Genomic DNA, 19,781 nt, shown 5'->3' on the forward strand with positions numbered 1-19,781 from the left:
GCTCCTGTGCCCAGGAAGCCCGGTCACCGGGCCATGGGGGCACAGGTGAGGCTGCCTTCCGGAGAGCTCTGCCAAGAAGGTGAGTTTGTACCCTGAGGAGGGAGAGATCAGGCATCTGTGTGGCCAAGAGACCAGGTGGGCGGGCCCGGGGTACCTGTGCAGACGCGAAAGATGCACCGACTCCACGCAGTCGTCAGTGTAAATATTCACTTAATTGTTCAGTCAGTGCGCTGTGCCGGCCAACAAATGTTTATTGGTGCTTACGATATTCGGGTTTCTTGAGAAAGCCTGGCCGGGGGGGGGGGGGGGGGATCCAGACAGTGGCGAGTCCCACTCGGTCCTGGGGGCTGACCACTGTGAACTGCAGCGTGCTCAAGTATGTGACGGAGCAAGTCAGGACTATGGAAAGACTCCCAGATCCCATCGCAGAAGGAGGTTTCCTCTGATTCAGACTCGCTTCCAGAGGGCGAGGTAGTCGTCACCCAGTGGCAGAGGGCGTGCCCAGGAACCCCGCTGGAGTCGGGTGCCGAGCCCTGCGCCGGCTCAGCGAGGGTCCAACACCCCGAGGGGTCATGCGCCCTACACCTCCGGGAAGGGCGATGGCCAAGTCTGGGTCCCCTGGCTTCTCTTCTTCCTTGGATATGAAAAAGTCTCTAACCCGCTACCCTGGCTTCTGACTCGTGGTGCAGTTGTTTCTCCGCAGCTTAAAAGAGAGAGCAGGATGGGAGAGAAACCCGGGAACCCGGGGCACTCTTCTCTAAGTTGTTCTCGCTGCTTGCAGCTCTGGGTTTACAGCCCCAATCTGAGCCCTGTGAAGTCACTGGGCGCGGCCCCATGCACTCCACCAGGTGTTCACAACACTGACAAGCTTTCTACACTTTCGACACAGAAGGTGCGTGTAAGCCTGGAGAAAAGGGAGGAAGCTTGCAGGTGAGCTTGCGGGGGTGGGTGGAGTGTACACCAGCTGAAATAATGTTTTTCACGGCGCCACGAGGAAAGCCTATTTATAATTTACCTGGCAATGATGTAAAGACGAAGGTGGAGGGGGTAGTAAGCGGCAAGGTGAGAACTAGACTTTTGCAAAGTTGCTGGTAACTTCCTTGGTTTCCTCTCCTTGACCTCTTCCAGCTTATTCCTTGATGAAAAAAGTCGGGGGTGGGGGCGGCAGTGAACTCCTTAAAACTGTAAAGCAAGAAAGAAATAGAACACTCCTAAAAAGGAAAAATGCCTGAACAATTTTCAAACTATTCAAAAATTTAGATTGGTGGTTACTCAGGCAGCTGTGTCCAGAATTATTTCCTAGATAGTCAGGTAGTTGCCCTTTTTTCTAAATAATTCCCAAACCAGTAAGTCATACTGTTACTAATATACCCACCCTTGTTTACTCAAGGCTCTGTAAGTAAGGAGGGTGTGGAATTACACCCACTTGTTTGAGCATCCGGATGTTTTTCCTGCTTTGCTCATACACTTAGTTCCAACAAGAAATATTCAAGCTCAGTGCTTAATACCTGTGATTAATTGTGGTAATTAATTATGTAAAAAGATGGTGGGAAAGAAGAGAGAAATTAGAATCCGTATTTTCAGTAGTGAGAAGAGATTAGGCTTTGGCATCAGACAGTCTTCCCAGCTTCAGCCTTTCCTCATCTGTAAAATGGGAAGAATTCCTACAGTTTACAGCTGTGGGGTAGATGCAGGTGGGATTATATATGAAGCAAGAAATACTGAACCTGACATAGGGTCAACATGGACTCAGTTTTTCATTTGTTCAAGTAACAGATGAGTCTCGTGCTCCAAGATCTGGCCTAGGCACTAGGAAAGGCATTTGCAATACAGTCTAATCCTAGACTCTAGGAGTAGGTCCTGCTTTTGTGCAGTTTACTTTCCAACTGGCAAATAATATACAAGAAGCAAATTAACTAAAAAGTAGATTACAACAGTGGTGTCATGAATAGTGTATTGAGGATGTTGGGGATATTTAGATTGGGTTACTCAAAGCCCCTTAAAGAAAGAACTTTAAAGAATCAATAGTATCTTCTCAATTTTATTGCTTGCTTGCTTGATTGATTTTCTAGCTGAGACCAAAATGACAAGGAGTTGATCATAACATCTAAGAAATCAAGGAACTGCAACTCATTGAGAACTGGCTAAATCTCTCTTTTGTAATGATTAGGACATTTCCCATATTTATATATATAATCTTAAAACTTCAAATGTATCAGTTTGTCCTCATACATAATTAAATTCCATGAATTTTATTAGACAAGTATGTCCATTTTAAAGATATAGAAACCAAGGCCCAGAGAACTGAATAGGGTTTCATAATTATAGATCAAACCAAGTACAAAATTGTTTGGACCTTTATTTCTCCTATGTTGCCTGCAATGGACTGAATGGTGTTTGCAGTTTATTGATATAAATGCCAATTTGTTGCAATATTGTTCCTTAATTATTTTCCTGCAGCTTCAGTTTATACAACTTTTTTTTAATTTCAAGGGGATTTTTAATCTTTAACAATCTAGTAACTTTATTAATGAACAGTTGATAAAGTGAAAACAGCAGCAGCTCATGAGCTCCCCACTGTGTTTAGAAATACAGGTTTTAATTTTTTTAAAGAATCAATAGTACCTTCTCAGTTTTATTGATTGATTGATTGATTTTCAGTTCCGGGGATTGAACTCAGAAGCACTCAGCCATTGAGACACATCCCCAGCCCTATTTTGTATTTAGAGACAGAGTCTCACTGAGTTGCTTAGCACCTTCTCATTGCTGAGGCTGGCTTTGAACTCACTATCCTCCTGCCTCAGCCTCCAAGCCACCCCCGGCCTCAATTTTATTTTGATTAAATGGAATAATGGGCATCTTATCAGTCATCAGTTTATGTATAGATTTGTCTAATAGGTCATGATATCCCAAATTGCTCTAAGTTCTCATTCTCTTCCAAAATTGCTGTAAATTGTTTTCACCCTAACTCTTCTCTGAATTTGCTCTAAATGATTTTTCCTAACTATTTTGCTCCCTTATTATTGTTTGCTTTTTATCTCACTAAAATGGTCAGTTTTGTCAGAACAGAGACCTGTTCACCTGTCTTGTTGACTATTATCTCATCAGTTCTTGGGACAGGGCTGATACAGAGAAAGTACTCAATAAGAATCAGCTACATGCTGCACAGATGATAGCTAGCAGAGTGCCTTGCAAGTTAAGTGTCCAACAGCTATTTTGCTGAGCAAATCAATGAAATAAATATATGGATATACATTGTTGTTATAAACATAATTAAGCTATAAAAAGTGTGGGAGTGTTATATATTGATGTGATGGAAAGTAATTGAGAGGATCCTTTAGATTGAGAATGCAAAAAAGACTCTCTAAGGAGGTAACTTTGTGTGTGTGTGTGTGTGTGTGTGTGCGCACACACGCCTCCATGCATGGACACACACACATACACACATATCTGCTAGGCAAGCACTCTACCACTGATCTACACTCCCATCCCCAGGAGATGACATTTCAGTGCTAAGAAGGAGCTAGCTATGCGAGCCAGCACTCTGTAATGGACTAAGTAATTACTATTCAAAGAGCTTTAAGGTAGAGGAACAAGGAAAAAAAAACATTCATTTTTTTTAATCAGTAGGGAATGAGGTTACAGAGATGAAGGTAGGATACTGCAGGGCCTTGTAGACTATGGTGGGGGATTTAGGGAGAGAAACAACAAGATTCGACCTACTTTTCTATAGGCTACTACACCTGATCTTGCCTTTTCTACTTGGACTGCATGTCGCACCATCTCCCTTCTGTCACTCCAGCCAGCCTGGCTGAGTACAGTTCCTTTCACTTCTCAAACACATTCTTTCCTTAGGGTTTTTATTTTGTCATCTAATCCTGTTTTTAAAAATCTATTCATTCATTGATGCTGCTTTTACTACTCCCATATTGGTCTTACCATATCATACAGTTATCTGTTCATTTGTTTATCTGTTTGCCCCACCAGAATATACAAGACCAGAGTTTTTGTTGAATTTCTTGTATCTTCAGCTTCCCCAAACTGCCTGACAGAGAGTAGACACTCAATAAAAACTAAATAAATAAGTAAAAAGTTGACTAGTGCTGTTTCAGGACTGGGTGAGAGAGGAAACAAGGCAATAGAATGTCAGAGGTGGGCATGTTTCAGAGCATACAAGGCTTTACAGTGGGGTTAGCTAGGAATTGAGGTTTTGTTAAAATTGGGATGAAAACCCATGGAGGGGATGGGAAAGACTAAACAGGGAAGGACATAATCTGATTCTCATTGGTCAGTATTTGGGGATAAATTATAGTGAAGATATAAGATTTAATTCTATTTTTCTATGTCACTTGGAATAGGCAGGTTTACCATATTCTTGCTTTTGTAACTGCAGGACAGCTGAGGGTTGACTGGTCTAGACTTGATTCACTTGGGTGTTTTTGATTCATGCTGTAACCAGCTGGGGTTGGATTTTTCCTGTGGGATGAGCAGGTCTTCTCCACATCTTTTTTGTTTGTCTGTTTTGTTCTGGGTGGGATTCAGGCTGAAGGAACAGCAGGTGCTCAGGGAATTACAGAGTTACAAGAGAGTAAATCTAACCAAACATCACCTCTGCTGTCTTCTTAGTGGCCACAAAGTCACTTCCAACTTGATGTCAAGAGATGCAAACAATCACCCGGATTATGGACTTCCTTTTATGGCTTATTTCATCTTGCAGTTTTGGAGGTTACAGTCTATGATCAATGGATCACATTGCTTTGGGCCTGTGGTAAAGCAGCACATCATAGCAGGAGCATGGGGTGGAGCAGAACTGCTCACCTAATCATAAGACAGGGAATGGGGATGGAGGGGGGTAATAAGGAAAAGTAGTCTGAGGATCACAATCATTTTTATAAGGGCATGCCTTCAATTACCCAAACAACTTCCACTAAGCCTTACTTTTCTCTCTCTCTCTCCCAGTTTTTCTTTCTTTTTCTTTTTTTGGTGTGTGTGTGTGTGTGTGTGTGTGTGTGTTTTCTTTAATTACTTCATTATAGTTGTACATAATAGTTGGTTTCATTTTGACAAAATCTTACTTGCATGGAATTTATTTTTCTCCACTGTAGTCCTTGGTGACCCCTTTTTCCTCCCCTCCTCCCACCCACTTTCTTTCCTCTACTCTGTCTTCCTTTTACTTATTTATTTATTCATTTTAATTGGTGCTTTATAAATAAAGGTGGAATTTACTGTGTATATTTATGTGTGCACATAGCATAACTTTGTTAAATCATTCAGCATTTCCCCCCCTTTCCCTCCTGCCCTCTCAATCTCCTTTTTCTTCCCCACTGACCTTCCCTGTATCTTTGTGTTGTCTGACCCCCTATGTTTTCTTTCCCCCTTACTTTGTCCTAGCTTCCACATATGAAAACATTCAACCCTTGACTTCCTGAGTCTGGCTTATTTAACTTAGTATGATGCTCTCCAGTTCTATCCATTTACCAGAAAATGCTATAATTTTATTCTTGATAACTGAGTAAAACTCCATTGTGTATGAATACATTTTCCTAACCCATTCATCAATATGATGGTACCACTTAGGCTGGTTCCATAGCTTAGCCATTATGAATTGTGCTGCTGTAAACACTGATGTGGCTATATCACTACAGTATGCTGACTTAAGTTCTTTTGGATAAATATTGAGGAGTGGAATAAATGTTTCATAAGGTGATTTCCTTTCTAGATTTTCAGGAATCTCCATACAACTTTCCAGAATGGTTGTGCTAATTGGTGTTGTCCCACCAACAGAGTATCCCTTTTTCTCCACACCCTCACCAGCATTTATTATAATTTGTATTCTTGATAATTTAGGTCCCACTTCTTAAGGTTCCACCACCTCCCAATACCTCCACTTTTGAGACCAAATCTTTAACAATGGGCCTGTGCGGGACACTTGACATCCCAACTATACCAAAGGAAGAAGAGTCTGCCCACAAGGGACAGGATAAGGGAGTGAATGCCAGCTGAATAATCAAACTATCACAGACGAATAGAGGATGATATGATGATTTCCTCAAACTCTACATATCTTGCAGTGATTAAAAATGTAGTTTTAGGGGCTGGGGTTGTGGCTTAGTGGCAGAGTACTTGTCTAGCTTGTGTGAGTCACTGGGCTCGATCCTTATCACCGCATAAAAATAAACAAAATAAAGGTATGTTATACATCTACAAATACAAAAAAAAATTTAAATGTAGTTTGATGCAATCATAGACATCCTAGAAACCAAATTTCAGTTTCTTTAAAATATCTTCTAGCTATCAGTGCCTATAAGTTGAGAATTGGTCCAACAGCAACATGTTTGAGTCAATGAGATTGTAAACAACTCTGGGAGCAAAGATAGATTATGTTCAAACTACAAAATTATGAAGATGTCTGTAGAAATATTGTGTCAAACTGCTTAAGAGCTCTTAAGGTGGGGAAAGATATAGTCCTATAGAATATCTAACTTTATTTTCAAATTTTAAAGGCATGTGTATAACCTATTACACCTGCTCATAGAAGGCACATATTAATTTGTGCCATATGAAATGCTATTTTGTAGGATCAAAAACTTATCAGTTTTTTGATTCAACATCACACGAGAGTGTTAGCAAGACTCTTTGTAAAAGCAGAACATCATAAATTACCTAAATGTCCGCCAGTTGTAAAACAGAAAAATTACTTGTGGGTTAATCATACTGTAGAAGTCTATAAAATAGTGGGAGAAAAAACAAACTTTGCAGCCACAAGTATCAACAATGATGAACCCCCAAAGAAGCAAGCCAACAGATAATACATTCTACACAATTTCATTTTTATGAGGTACAAAAGAGGTAAAACTAAACTGTTTTGATGTATTAAATAGAAAAAAATCATTTTAAAAGCAAAGGAATGTTTAAGAGAAAATCAGCATAGTTGTTACCTCTGAGGGGTAATGTTTTAATTCTTAAATTGTGTGGTTGATGTACTTGGTGTATATTGAATTGTTTTTATTTATAACTGACACGTATTTCCTTACTATTTATTACCCAGTAGTTTCAAGTGGAGAGAGATTTATTCACTGACATTGAAGAATATAATAAGTATAAAAATTAAGGTAGTGATAAATCTTATATTTGTTAGTCTGAAAAGTACACCTGTAGCCATTTATTTGAATGATTCACTCCCAACTTTCAAAAGAACAGATTGAGAAAAAACAAAGAGACTCCTATACAACTATATAGAAGACTATATTTTCTTTAAAAATGGTTATTTACAAACAGAACACATCAAAGAGTCTTCATTAGCGTAAAAAGTTTCATTCCGAAATATTAATCTCGAGATGATAGAGGAAAAATCAAGACATAATCATCTAAGTTTATCCAAAAAAGTTCTTAAATCCAATTTAAAATGTAAGTATCAGGCTGTTTACAAGAAATGAAATTAACAGGAGATGTAGCTCAGTAGTAGAGCACTTTCTTAGAATGTGCAAAGCACTAGATTTGGTCCCAAGCATATTTTAAAAACAAATCTTAATCCATGGAGATGTACACCTGTAATCTCAGCTACTCAGAAGAATCAGGTAGGACGATTGCTGGTTCAATGCCAGCCTGGGAAATTCATGCTACTTCTGAAGGAAATAGTCTACCATAGCATCATCATGGGCAGGGCTGAAGTGTGTCCCAGCTCCAAGGGCCTGATTTGCAGTGGGTTGTGGCTGAACTTGTAACTCTGTTCCAGATGTCAAAACAAAAGGCCTTTTAGGATTAGCTGGTTCTTGAGGGTGGTGTTTCAGGAGGGGGCTGAAAGAGTCCTGCCAAAGCTCTGCTTTTCTCAAGACACAGGCAATATGCACTCTACCAGCACCTGGCTCAGTACTCCTGATTTCATTCTGAGATCCATGATTAAGTCCATAGTTTTAACTAGAGCTGTCAATATCAGAGAGATTATAATGTCAGTTTTGCCATAGTCATGTGGTACCAGCCTTTAGGCCTCTGTTCATTCAAATCATTACTCAATATTGAGAAAGATAATAAAATTAATGAAGTTATATGTGCTCCCTCCTTAAAGGAGTATAAATTCAATTCCAAAATTATACTTAAAGCCAGCCTCAGCAATTTAGCAAGGCCTTAAGGAACTTAGTAAGACTCTAACTAAAACATAAAAAGGGCTAGGGATGTGGTTCAGTGGTTAAATGCCCCTGGATTCAATCTCTGGTGCAAAAAAAAAAAAAAAAAAAAAAGTTTTCTACTACTGAGCTACATTTCCTGTCACTATAGAGGGCTATTGAAACTGTCTATTAAAATAAACAACTAAACAACTAATATAATAGACTTTGTCTATCTATGCTAAATAAAGTCTGGATTAAACTCCCTGCAATAGGACTTTGCTTGCTCAGATCTTCAGAAGCCAACCTTGATTTGAGATAGCTTTGATTCCTCTAAAACACTGAACTCTCTGCCCACACACTCTACTTCTGCCATCTCTCCTCTGTGCCACTGCACACCCATCAATCCACCATTCACTCCGTCCCTCCTTCAGTCACATCTGCTCTGGGCTCTCTGCCTGACATATGCCCCAAATATAGAGCAATCCAAGTATTAGGATCTGCAATCTGACAAGATTTTACTTTTCCTGTCATGAAACTCAAAACATTCATGTCTGCCACTTAAAAATGAGAACTTGGAAAATGCAACAAAGATGATTTGCTCTCCCTTATCACCCTCTGCCCCCACACCCCCTAAAATGTCAGAAACATTTTGCTATGTCAACAACTTAGAAGGAATATTGTTTCCCTGGAATGAGATCCACCCACCCTGGTTTCAGAGATGGAAGTTTTGAAATGGTTATGTTAACTACATAGTAAATGACACAAATACAGCCGTGGAATTCACTGGAAAGCCAATTCAGATGTTTTTTCAGGAATGAATGTAATCAAAATTCTTACTAACAAAAATATACACACTCATTTCCATTCCTGATATTTAAATGAGATGAACAGTGGGCAGAACAAGACTACAAACAACCTACATGTGTATTCTCCAGTATTACAGAATATCCCTGAAAAAATATAATTAATTATCCTTTGAGTATTTAGAAGTTTTTGTTTTTCTAAGTTGATTAATTTACTTTAATTAGGTACACATGACATCAGAATGCATTTTGATTCATTGTGCACAATTCCTGCACAACTTTACATTTCTATGGTTGTCCACGATATGGCGTAACATCATATGTGCAGTCATACCTGAACCTAGGGTAATGATGTCCATCTCAGTCCACCATCTTCACTGCCCCCATGTACCCTTCCTACCCACCCTACCCTTTGCTCAAAGTTCCTCCATTTTTCCCATGCCTCTCCCCTCCCCGTTATTTTAATTAGATATTAATTACTTTGCTTAGCATGATATTCTCCAACTCTGTCCATTTACCTGCAAATGCTATAATTTTATTCTTTTTTAATGCTGAGTAACATTCCATTGTGTATAGATACCACAGTTCCTTTATCTATTCATCTATTAAAGGGCATCTTCCACATTTGCTTCCATAGTTTAGCTACTGTGAATTGAGCTGCTATGAATATTTAGAAGTTTTGACTCAGAATTTATTCTGTATATCTTAAGTAAAGTGAGTTAATTTCCAAATTACTATGAAATAGTAGTCATGAAAACCTTGAATTTGCCAGGTACTGTGGTATACACCTGTAATCCCAGCTACTGGGGAGGCTGAGGCATAAGGATTGCAAATTCAAGGCTAGCCTCAGCAACTTAGTGAAACCCTGTTACAAAAGAAAATTAAAGGCTGAGTGTGGTGGCACATGCCTGTAATCACAGAGGAGGACTGCATGTTCAAAGCTAGCCTCAGCAATTTAGCAAGGCCTTAATGAACTTAGCAAGACCCGGTCTCTAACTAAAGTATAAAAGGGGTTGGGGATGAGGCTCAGTGGTTAAACGCCCCTGGATTCAATCTCTGGTGCAAAAACAAAGCAAAACAAACAAAAAATCCAACCCTTGAATTTAATTATTTATTTTTTCATTTTCCAGATAGTTGTTTACTAACTTTGTTTATAGTAATATTCAGATGCTTTCATGATGCTTTGCCAGAGATGCCAGATCCACTTATGGAAGTTTTATTGCTAAGACATTATTTGGTCTCTTTTGTTGTTGGCTCATATGCCTTCTTCGGATTTTTGAGACATAAAACTGAGTTCTTCATTCAATTCTAAAATTATACTTAATAATCTTCCTTTGCCCTTTTTTGTATACAGTAACTCAAACTGGGAATTTTCCTTTTTTTGAAAGGAAAAAAAAAACCCCTGAAAGACAGAACATTTAGTGACAGCATCACCTTGTTGGTATCTGTTCAAGTGGCAAAGAGATTATAAAAATTTCTCATATATAGTAAATCTTTTCATGCTGTATTTTAGTGTTTAGCTTCAAATTTTCAAGGCATTTAAAATAATAGGTCTGGTTCATTGGCTTTGCATGTTTATTTGAATCTTATTCTTAAAAAAGCCTATTCATGTTTAGTTCATTTTTTCTATTAGATTCGACTTTATTTTGGAGAAGCTGGATTAGTAGACCTAAAACAGTCATTTTTTTTTTCAGGAAAAGTTGTAAGCAAAGTTAAATCTACCTTAACACATGTTTTCTCAAATGCACAATTCATACTCCACCAAATGAGTTAACTGAATATCCTGTTATGGGGTAATTTATAGACCAGTGAGATTGCTGTGCCCTTTCCTATATTCCTGGGTCACAGCCCCTGCTTTCTGAGAGACAGGCTGGTTATGTGAAGCAGTGAAGTGACTTTGGGAGACTGGGATGAGTTGTTGAGGCCAAGTTGGTTCTACACAACCACTCACAGCTCCAGCACGTTGTGATCTGGTGGAGCAAAGACCCAAGTATTGCCAGATCTTCCAACTTACAAGGATTCCAAACTTTCATATAAAATCTCTCATTTTTAAATGATGACAACTAAACAATTTTAAATCATTTTTCAGAACATGTTCAAACCAAATCAACAATGTCTATAGTTCTGTAGACCACCTGTTGAGTACTGCCCTACTTGCAGTTAAAAAAAAAAAAAGAAAAAAAGTATTTTTATACTGTCCACTCAAGTCTATGTTTCTTACAGAAAGCACTAGTATGTTTCCCTTTTATTGTTGACATTTCTCTTTCCTTTTTCCAGGCTATGTGCTATCTGTGGTCTGTCAGAACTCCTCCCAGTCTTGGTGTGAGATCACAAATGTGTCACAGCTGCAAGCTTCTTCTATCCTTTACGGAAACCTGAATTCCAGCACAACCAACTGGAGCATTTCAGCAAATGTAGAAAACAAATACAATCTTTATGTGGGCTTGCTACTGGCCATATGTTCTAGCATTTTTATTGGCTCTAGCTTCATTTTGAAAAAGAAGGGACTCTTGCAACTGGCCAATAAGGGTGTTACTAGAGCAGGTAAGCAACCCATGCAAATAATGAATTCAAGTTTCTATTATAGAAATGATTCCATCATGAGACCACAATGCTATAGTCATGATCATTGATCCCGTTTATCTAAGCCTGTGTGTCCTTGATTGAGCCAGCTGTCTCCCTGACAGTCTCTGACCTCCTACACAGAGTGGCTCCTGCTACCTCTCCAGCTTCCTCCTGTGCCACCATCTCACTCTTCTTTCACATTCTTGGAATAGACCAGCCTCTTTCCCACCCTGAGGTCTTTTTCATTGGTCTGGAACTCTCTGCTTCCTGCCCACTGAGCTGACTCACCCTCCAGACTTTGGCTTGAATTTCACTACCCGGAAAAGGCCATCCTGGACCATCCTGTCTGGGATGGTCTCCCCACCTGCATCCCCTGCTGCTCTCCATCATTGCATAACAGTTTCCTTTCTTGGAGTTATGTGTGTATTGCTTATTTACTTATTGTTAAGAGGTTTACTTGTTTATTGGTGGTAGAGAGGAACAAGAGAGGAACCTTCCTTTGCACAACATTTGATACCTGATAAATATTTCTTCATCTCTGAATGGATAGCAATAGAATTAGTCCACCATTTATACTGACATTTCAGATGCTACATAAGCACAACTGGACTATCCTTTAAGTCATGAATCTTCTATTTCTTTTCATCAAATGTAAGTCTTAATTAAATATTTTTCTAAGGTCCATATGGAAAAATAAATTAGTACAAATTATGCAAACAAGTTTCTGAAACAGTACTATTGAGAGGATATTTGTACCTTCAGAAAACAAAAACATACTATATTAGTATATAAAACAATTTAGTATTAGCATTAAAATAGATACAGTAATAAAAGATTATTGAAAATTTACAGGTAGACTCAATTACATATCAAATTCTAATATATGATTTTTAAAAGTGATATTTCCAACAAGTAAGCACAATGAATTATTAAATTAAGAATATTCACATCAAGTGGAAAAAAGTAGAGGAGAAAAATGTGAGAGTTCTACTTTATACTATTCAGCTAAATAAATTCCAGATCATTTAGGGTTAAATTTAAAATAATTTCTTGAAAACCTAAAAGAAGCCCTTTTTATAAGCATAAAAATGACAAAGAACCTATTTTATGTAAAGGAAGAGATTTTTCTGGTTTGGCAAAAAAAAAAAAAAAAAAAAAGAAAAAAGTATATGTGCACACAGTGAAAATACCATAGCTGAAATTCCAGAGCAAATGATTTATCAATAAGGGGGAATTACAAAATTATTGACAAAAAGTAGTTAGGTTCTATAATATAAAAACAGTGACTTGCAGTCAACAAGAAAATTAGTGCCCTAACAGAAAATAGGCAAAGCTCATAGACAGGAAACACAAAATCAGAAATGCAAATGAAAAGAAAACAGAAGAAGTGTGAATCATCAATAAACATACATAAGTAAATATTATTTTACTAGGACCCAGAAGATACTAACTATGCAAATAAGGTTCAATATTGTAAGATGATTCTAATTTTTTCATTTGTGAATTTTGTAAGGAGAAAATTCTAAATAACCATGATTAACTGTGTTTGCAATTTATAGCATACATGTCCTATTGTTTAATTATAACAAAGTCATCAAGGTCCAATTCAGGGAGTTAGGCAAATTAAAATTGAGAAAAATCCCATTTTCTATAGCAAACATACAACAGTGCCTTCAGGTCACAGGAAGGTGACTGAATTCTTGAGGACAGTTTTTTGTCCTTATATATAGCTTTAGACAGAAGCTCAACTTCATTATGCTAAGGTAAAGAATAAGTGGAGTCCATCTGCCTAATGCTTGTTTCCTTTTATGGACTGATCCAAACTTCAAAAGCTTTATGTCAAGCATCCTCTTCCTCAAGAGGTAACCAGCGTCATTTACAATTTAGGATTTTCGGTTTTAAATTTAAACCATGGCCAAAACGAAATATTCAGAGTATGACACATTCAATGTCTATACCTTTGCCTGAGATAAATGCAATGGACCTGATGACTAAAATGTCCTACCAAAAAACAACAACAACAAAAACAAAAGCTTTCTGTAGAAATAAAAAATGAATTGATATAATGGAAAGCTTCAAAAGCCCTTTGGAAATGACCAAGTTAGTAAGCTCAAATATTTTAGATTTTGACTTTTTCAACAGTAATCGAGTGTCTTTACCCATTGTCAATTGTTCTACCCTTCTTTCTCTAATTTGGAACCTAATTTTTATTTTTGGTGTTTTTCCCAGGACAAGGTGGACATTCTTACCTCAAGGAATGGGTGTGGTGGGCAGGATTACTATCAAGTAAGTTCTTAATGGAGAGAATCGTGTTTACTTGTAAAATGATAAATCCATTACATGGAATTTTTTGAAATTAATTTTTCTTCCTTTCAAGGATGGAATTTAAGTCTAAAAGTTATGTGTGGATATAATGTATTGCCTTATATAGAATAGTAATAACAATAACCATTATTGTTACGATGTGGGTATCCATGTGTGTAAGATATGGATTATTTTTTACTCACCACCCCCTCCTCTCAATACGACCCTGGAACACAAAGGGGAAAGTTGATATTTGAAATATTAATATAAGCTCACAAATTTCTGATTTATTTTTTCCTTATGAAGTGAGAAAGGTGCTTTCCATCCATATTTTCCCAGCTCCTTATGTGAATCCATGACTATCCTAGCTGCATATTTCTCAGGAATGGGTACATTTTCCTTGCAAGGACCAAACATGGATAAATTGAGGGACCCTTTGGCTGTTGACACTAGAAAAAATGGGGGAGAAGATGAAAGTGGTTGGCACAACTTCTCCCAGACTTGCTTTCAGGATCAAAGGAGACTTGGCAGCTGTGAAGGCGCTTTCTAAATGCTAATGTAATGTCCTCACAGAAGGAAGACTTGTCCCCCTCCACCCCTTCCCCTGTTTCACCCTTGCTCTTGCCTTCTCTGAACTTTCTTAAATCCCAAGCTTGAAACCTCCAAAGAAAGGACACCATGAATGGTAGCTTCACACCACTCACTAATCACTTTCTTCTGCAGTCAGAAGTCTTCATGGTTCCCTATATTTTCCCAAACCAAGTAACATGTTTCAGTATTTCATTATTTGCAAGACCCTTGTAAGAAGGAACTTGGATCCATTTCCTTAAAAAGGGGTGGGGGCATGGAATCCAAAAGGATGATGAATAAAACATATTTAAGTTTGTGTAGCCCTTTTGGTATTTTGGGGGGGTGATTACCAGAGATTGAACTAAGGAGCACTCAGCCACTAAGCCACATCCCCAGCCCTATTTTGTATTTTATTTAGAGACAGGGTCTCACTGAGTTGATTAGCACCTTGCTTTTGCTGAGGCTAGCTTTGAACTCCCCATCCTCCTGCCTCATCTTCAAGTCACTGGGATTACAGGCATGCTACCCTTTTGGTTTTTAAGATTCTTGCACATCCATTTCCCTACTTTAGTTGAATCAAAGTTAACAAGGACTATACTGAGAAGATTCCAGATAGATATGTGAATGATTCTCTTGTTTTTCTTTCTTGTATCTCCTCAGCCTGTACTCACACTTTAGAATGAGAATAGAAGGAGACTATTTTATGGCTGCATTTACTATTGCACTCTCACAATGTAAAAATGTTGATGCTGGTATTAAGAGAGAAAAGTATACATTAGAGATTGCATCAAGTGACAAACATGGTACTTTAATCATGGAGTCAATGTTTTCCTGGAATGCTGTCCATAAAGATGAGAAAATAAGCAATTTAAAGTATTCCAAAAAAGTTTAGTGTTCTGAGAAAAATGCCATAATTTGTTTTTTGGGTTTTTTTGCTAGAATAGTCTTCTAATTGCTCTGTAATTTTAGAGTTGTTTATAGTGCTTTCTTAATGCAGAATCCTCCTTTAAATTGGGGGAAGGAGTGAAAAGGGCTAGCAAAGCAGCCAAAGAAAGGGAAAAAGAAAAAGTAGGCACTCGCACTAGTCTGCAGTAGTGTTATTTTATCTCTCCACAACAACCATTTGCTTGGTGTCGTTTGCCAGCATGAAATACAACATTCTCTGGGCAAGTGTCCAGTTATGATCTGTGAGAATAACTTGGCTCCAAGACAAGAGCCCAGCTCTAGGAGGGATTTCCCTCACTCCAGGAATTGTTTGCACCATACTGCCTCATGGAAGTCTAGAGTTCCTCAGATAAGGAAAAGATGACATTCTGGAGCACATCCTTAGGACTTTAAAACAGCTGCTTGGATCTTCCTGAGCTATTGAGCATCTGTTACTTGCTATAGATCATCTGTAATTCAAGATGCCTGATGTCATAGGCCTGGGGTAGGGATTTCTTAGCTTTCCCCTATGTTGACACTAGCTCTCCACAAAGACTTCTAATTTTACAGATTGTTGTTGTCATTGTTGTTCTTAATTTGCCACAAAGAGATATTCAAGAATGTCAAGTAGATGTTCTTGAGCAAATGGAATAACTCTCAGATTATTCCAAAGCCACCTCTATTAGATTTCATCAGAGTGACCAAATATGTTTTCAGGACTGAAATAACTAAAATTAATTCTACTTAAAATCATTTGGAATGTGTATTCATTTGTCACCAGTAGTAGAGTTTATATCATCAGGTATATTGAGTTTATCTGACTCCCTTAATATTAATCTTTTCCCACTGTCCATAAAAAAATTAAATTATTCATTTTAGCTAGATCTTTGAGTGTCTTTGAGATGAAAGTCTACTGTTTTGTGGGAGTCATTTGTTTTTCTCTTCTGATAAATAAATTCATCTCATATATTAATACTTCAACTTGCTTTCTAGTGGGAGCAGGAGAGGCTGCAAATTTTGCAGCTTACGCATTTGCACCTGCCACCTTGGTCACCCCACTGGGAGCTCTGAGTGTTCTTATAAGGTAGGTGAGCAATAAGGAGCTTGGCTTCTATAGGTATTTAATAACATGGTACAGTTAAACCATAAGAAACATTGCTGAATATACCTCAAAAAAAATGATTAGACTAACCTGGGCTCTGAAAGCATAAAAGACTCAAAATAATTTCTGGGGCCCCAGAGAAGCTTTGAACAAGTCACTTAATCTTAGTTTCCTCATTTGTAAAATATGGATTAAATAAATGATTTTTCTTGGACTGTGGATGTAGCTGAAAGTAGAACACTGTGCAAGGCCTTGGATTTGATTCCCATCACCAGGGGAAAAGCATTCTTCCTAAAAAAAAAAAAAAAAAAAAAAAAAAAAAGCAATCACAAATTAAATTGAGAAGACTCCAAAAAATAGGAAGAAATAGATTATCATATTGTTATTTAAAAAACAATGAGAGAGTAAGCTTGCTTTGTGATGATTCAGTGAAGCCTAACAGAGTTTTGTATTTTTCTACTCTTTTAACTCTGACCTGAATACATTTACAGAGTCCTTTTAATTCTTTCTGTTGTCATAGTGGTGAATGACTATAGAGGACTTTAAAAGGCATAGCATTTGGGCATAGCATAGACTTTAAAAGGCATAGCATTCTCACTAAAATGCTGTGTTGTCTGCTTTATACTTCTGTTTGTAGACCTGGTATATTCTTTTTGTGCTGGAAACAGGAATGATTTTTTTCTTTTGTAGTATGTGGATCTGATGTTTCTAAGGTGATCTGTATTATGATCCCAAATAAATGGATCCAGTGAGCCCATACACTCTTTTATTTCATAACTATCATTTCATTTTCATTCATTATCAACATTTACTATAAAATTTATGATTTGGCCTCGACATTTATCTTCACCGTCTTTAATGGATTGTTATACGACAATTAAGAGTTAATACACATAAAGCACTTAAAACACTGGTCTAATGTTTTCACTGGGGTTGCAGTCCCACAAGTGGCCACATGAGGGAGACTCTAGGCAAGCCTAGTATTTGCCCATGGGCTTGGGAGAAGATGGGCACCATTAATTTCATTTGTGCAAGTGCTAGAGCGTCAGAGGAAGGAGACTGACATGCTGAAGCCCCCATTAGGCCTACTGGTGGAGCAACAGGATGGCATACTCTAATATCATCATGGTAGTGCCAATCTGAAGCTTCCTGAGGTTAAGGCACTAATAACAATTAAAGCATTGAGAGTATTGGCTGGGTGAAAGTGCTAAGGCAGTAGCAGGTAATAAGGAAGTATTTCAATATTTTTACAATCTCCACAGTTGTACTGGTGCTTACTAGCTACGTATCAGCCCTAAGCAGAGTAATTCTTCTTAATATATATCCTTCTTTGAAATTTTCATGGGCACACATAAAATTTAAGTATACTGGTTGAGCATCTTTAGTCCAAAAAATCCAGAATCCACAATGCTCCAGAATTTGAAACTTTTCAAGCATGGACATGATGCCACAAGTGGAAAATTCCACATGTGACCTCATCAGATGGGTTGCAGTAAAAATGTAGGCACACCCAAAATATTGTATAAAATTCCCTCCAGCCTATGCATACTAGATATATATGGAACACAAATGAATTTTATGTTTAGATTTGGGTCTCCTCCCCCAAGAGATCTCATTTCGTATATGCAAGATTCCATTGGAAATAAGTAGAATTGGAAGCATTTCTAATCTTAAGTATTTCAGATAGGGATATTCAATCTGTATAGTGCCAGTAAGACATAAAAGACCTTTGGCTTTGCTTGGCTTTACAGGAGATGTTACAATTGAAAATGAATTGATCGGAACTCTTAGAAGGTCAGGGATGTTGACAGGAATATAAAAGTCTGTGATAACTCTTCAGATATAAAAGCAACAAAGCAGAATTAATTGACCATCACTTCTGAGTTTAAAACTAACTCAGATTTTTCAGTGTCATTTAGTATGTTTCAAGCCAATTTACTGAAATACAGAGTGACAGGTACTGACTGGAATTCTGAGCTACTATAGAATCAAAAGGCAATTCAATTATAGTGATTTTGCTTTTTTCTCTCCCAACAGTGCCATCTTGTCTTCCTATTTTTTAAATGAGCATTTGAACATTCATGGGAAAATGGGCTGCATATTAAGTATATTGGGGTCAACTGTGATGGTTATCCATGCCCCACAAGAAGAGGAAGTCACTTCTTTGCATGAAATGGAAATGAAATTGAGAGATCCAGGTCTGTGATTCAGCATAAAGAAACACTTAAAGTCTGCTCCCTTTTCCTTCTTCATCAAATGATATTTGTAACAATATTATAATAGGCTTCCTACAAGTCTTCATGTGAGTTGTGAAATACAAAAAATTTTGCTTGTTACAAGTCTTCTTAAAGGAACACAGTTTATTTTTGTATTCATTCTTCCCCTCTATACAATGAAAAAGAGAGAGAGGAAGAGTAGGGGCAAAAGATTTATCGTTCAACTCAAAGTTTTGCCATTTCTTCCCCATATAAAAATCAAAGGGACAATACTTGCCCTACCTCACAGTGTTATCGGTGAGATTCAAATGATATATTTATAAAAGTCCTTTATAAAATAATGTGAATAATGCAATTAGATGCTACTTTTAATTTAATCTCACTTCTATTTCTAAAATATCTATGCTCTCAAATTCAGGACTAACAAGAAAGACCATGATTCTGTTAAATTTTCTGAAGTCTAATTCTGTTCTTTTCCTGACAGGATTTGTTTCCTTTGCTGTGATCATAACTGTGATCTCCTTGGTGCTGATTTTGATTGTGGCCCCCAGGAAAGGACAGACCAATATATTGGTCTATATATCAGTCTGTTCTTTGATTGGAGCATTTTCAGTTTCTTCTGTCAAGGGCCTGGGAATTGCCATTAAGGAACTACTAGAATGGAAGCCAGTTTACAAGAATCCCCTGGTCTTTGTTTTGCTAGCTGTACTTGTGCTTTCAGTAACTACACAGATTAACTATCTCAACAAAGCACTGGATACTTTTAATACGTCTCTGGTGACCCCCATCTATTATGTCTTCTTCACCTCCATGGTAGTGACTTGCTCCGCCATCTTATTCCAGGAGTGGTATGGCATGAATGCTGGAGATGTCATCGGGACCCTGAGTGGGTTCTTCACCATTATCAATGGCATTTTCCTTCTACATGCTTTTAAAAATACTGACATTACCTGGAGTGAACTGACATCCTCTGCTAAGAAAGACATTCTTTCTCCAAATGGCAACGAGAACAGTTACGTTTTACTAGAGAACTTAGAAAGTTCGACCCCAGGATATGATGATGATGTCACCTTATTTAGCAAGACTGAAGATCAGAGTCCCCATAAAACCTAAATTGTAACCAACATTAGATACTCGAAGAGGAGAAAGAAGATTTATTCTCGAAAGGACTTCAGGGAAAGTTAGTGTTTCT

The 19,781-nt window shown here is 37.8% G+C and overlaps 1 protein-coding gene across 1 annotated transcript; it reads left to right on the forward strand.

Annotated features, from left to right (window-relative positions):
- On the forward strand, positions 1–19,702 carry NIPAL1 (NIPA like domain containing 1; the record flags this gene model as incomplete). Its single annotated transcript, XM_081304321.1, has 6 exons — positions 1–79; positions 11,186–11,452; positions 13,703–13,759; positions 16,265–16,355; positions 18,411–18,571; positions 19,074–19,702. Exons 1-6 carry the CDS (start codon positions 34–36, stop codon positions 19,700–19,702), a joined length of 1,251 nt encoding a protein of 416 aa, XP_081160447.1. The 5' UTR covers positions 1–33.
- Between the last annotated feature and the right edge of the window lie 79 nt (positions 19,703–19,781).

Source organism: Spermophilus citellus (genome assembly GCF_964194105.1).
Source record: "Spermophilus citellus genome assembly, chromosome: 8".
Classification (NCBI taxonomy): Eukaryota; Metazoa; Chordata; class Mammalia; order Rodentia; family Sciuridae; genus Spermophilus; species Spermophilus citellus.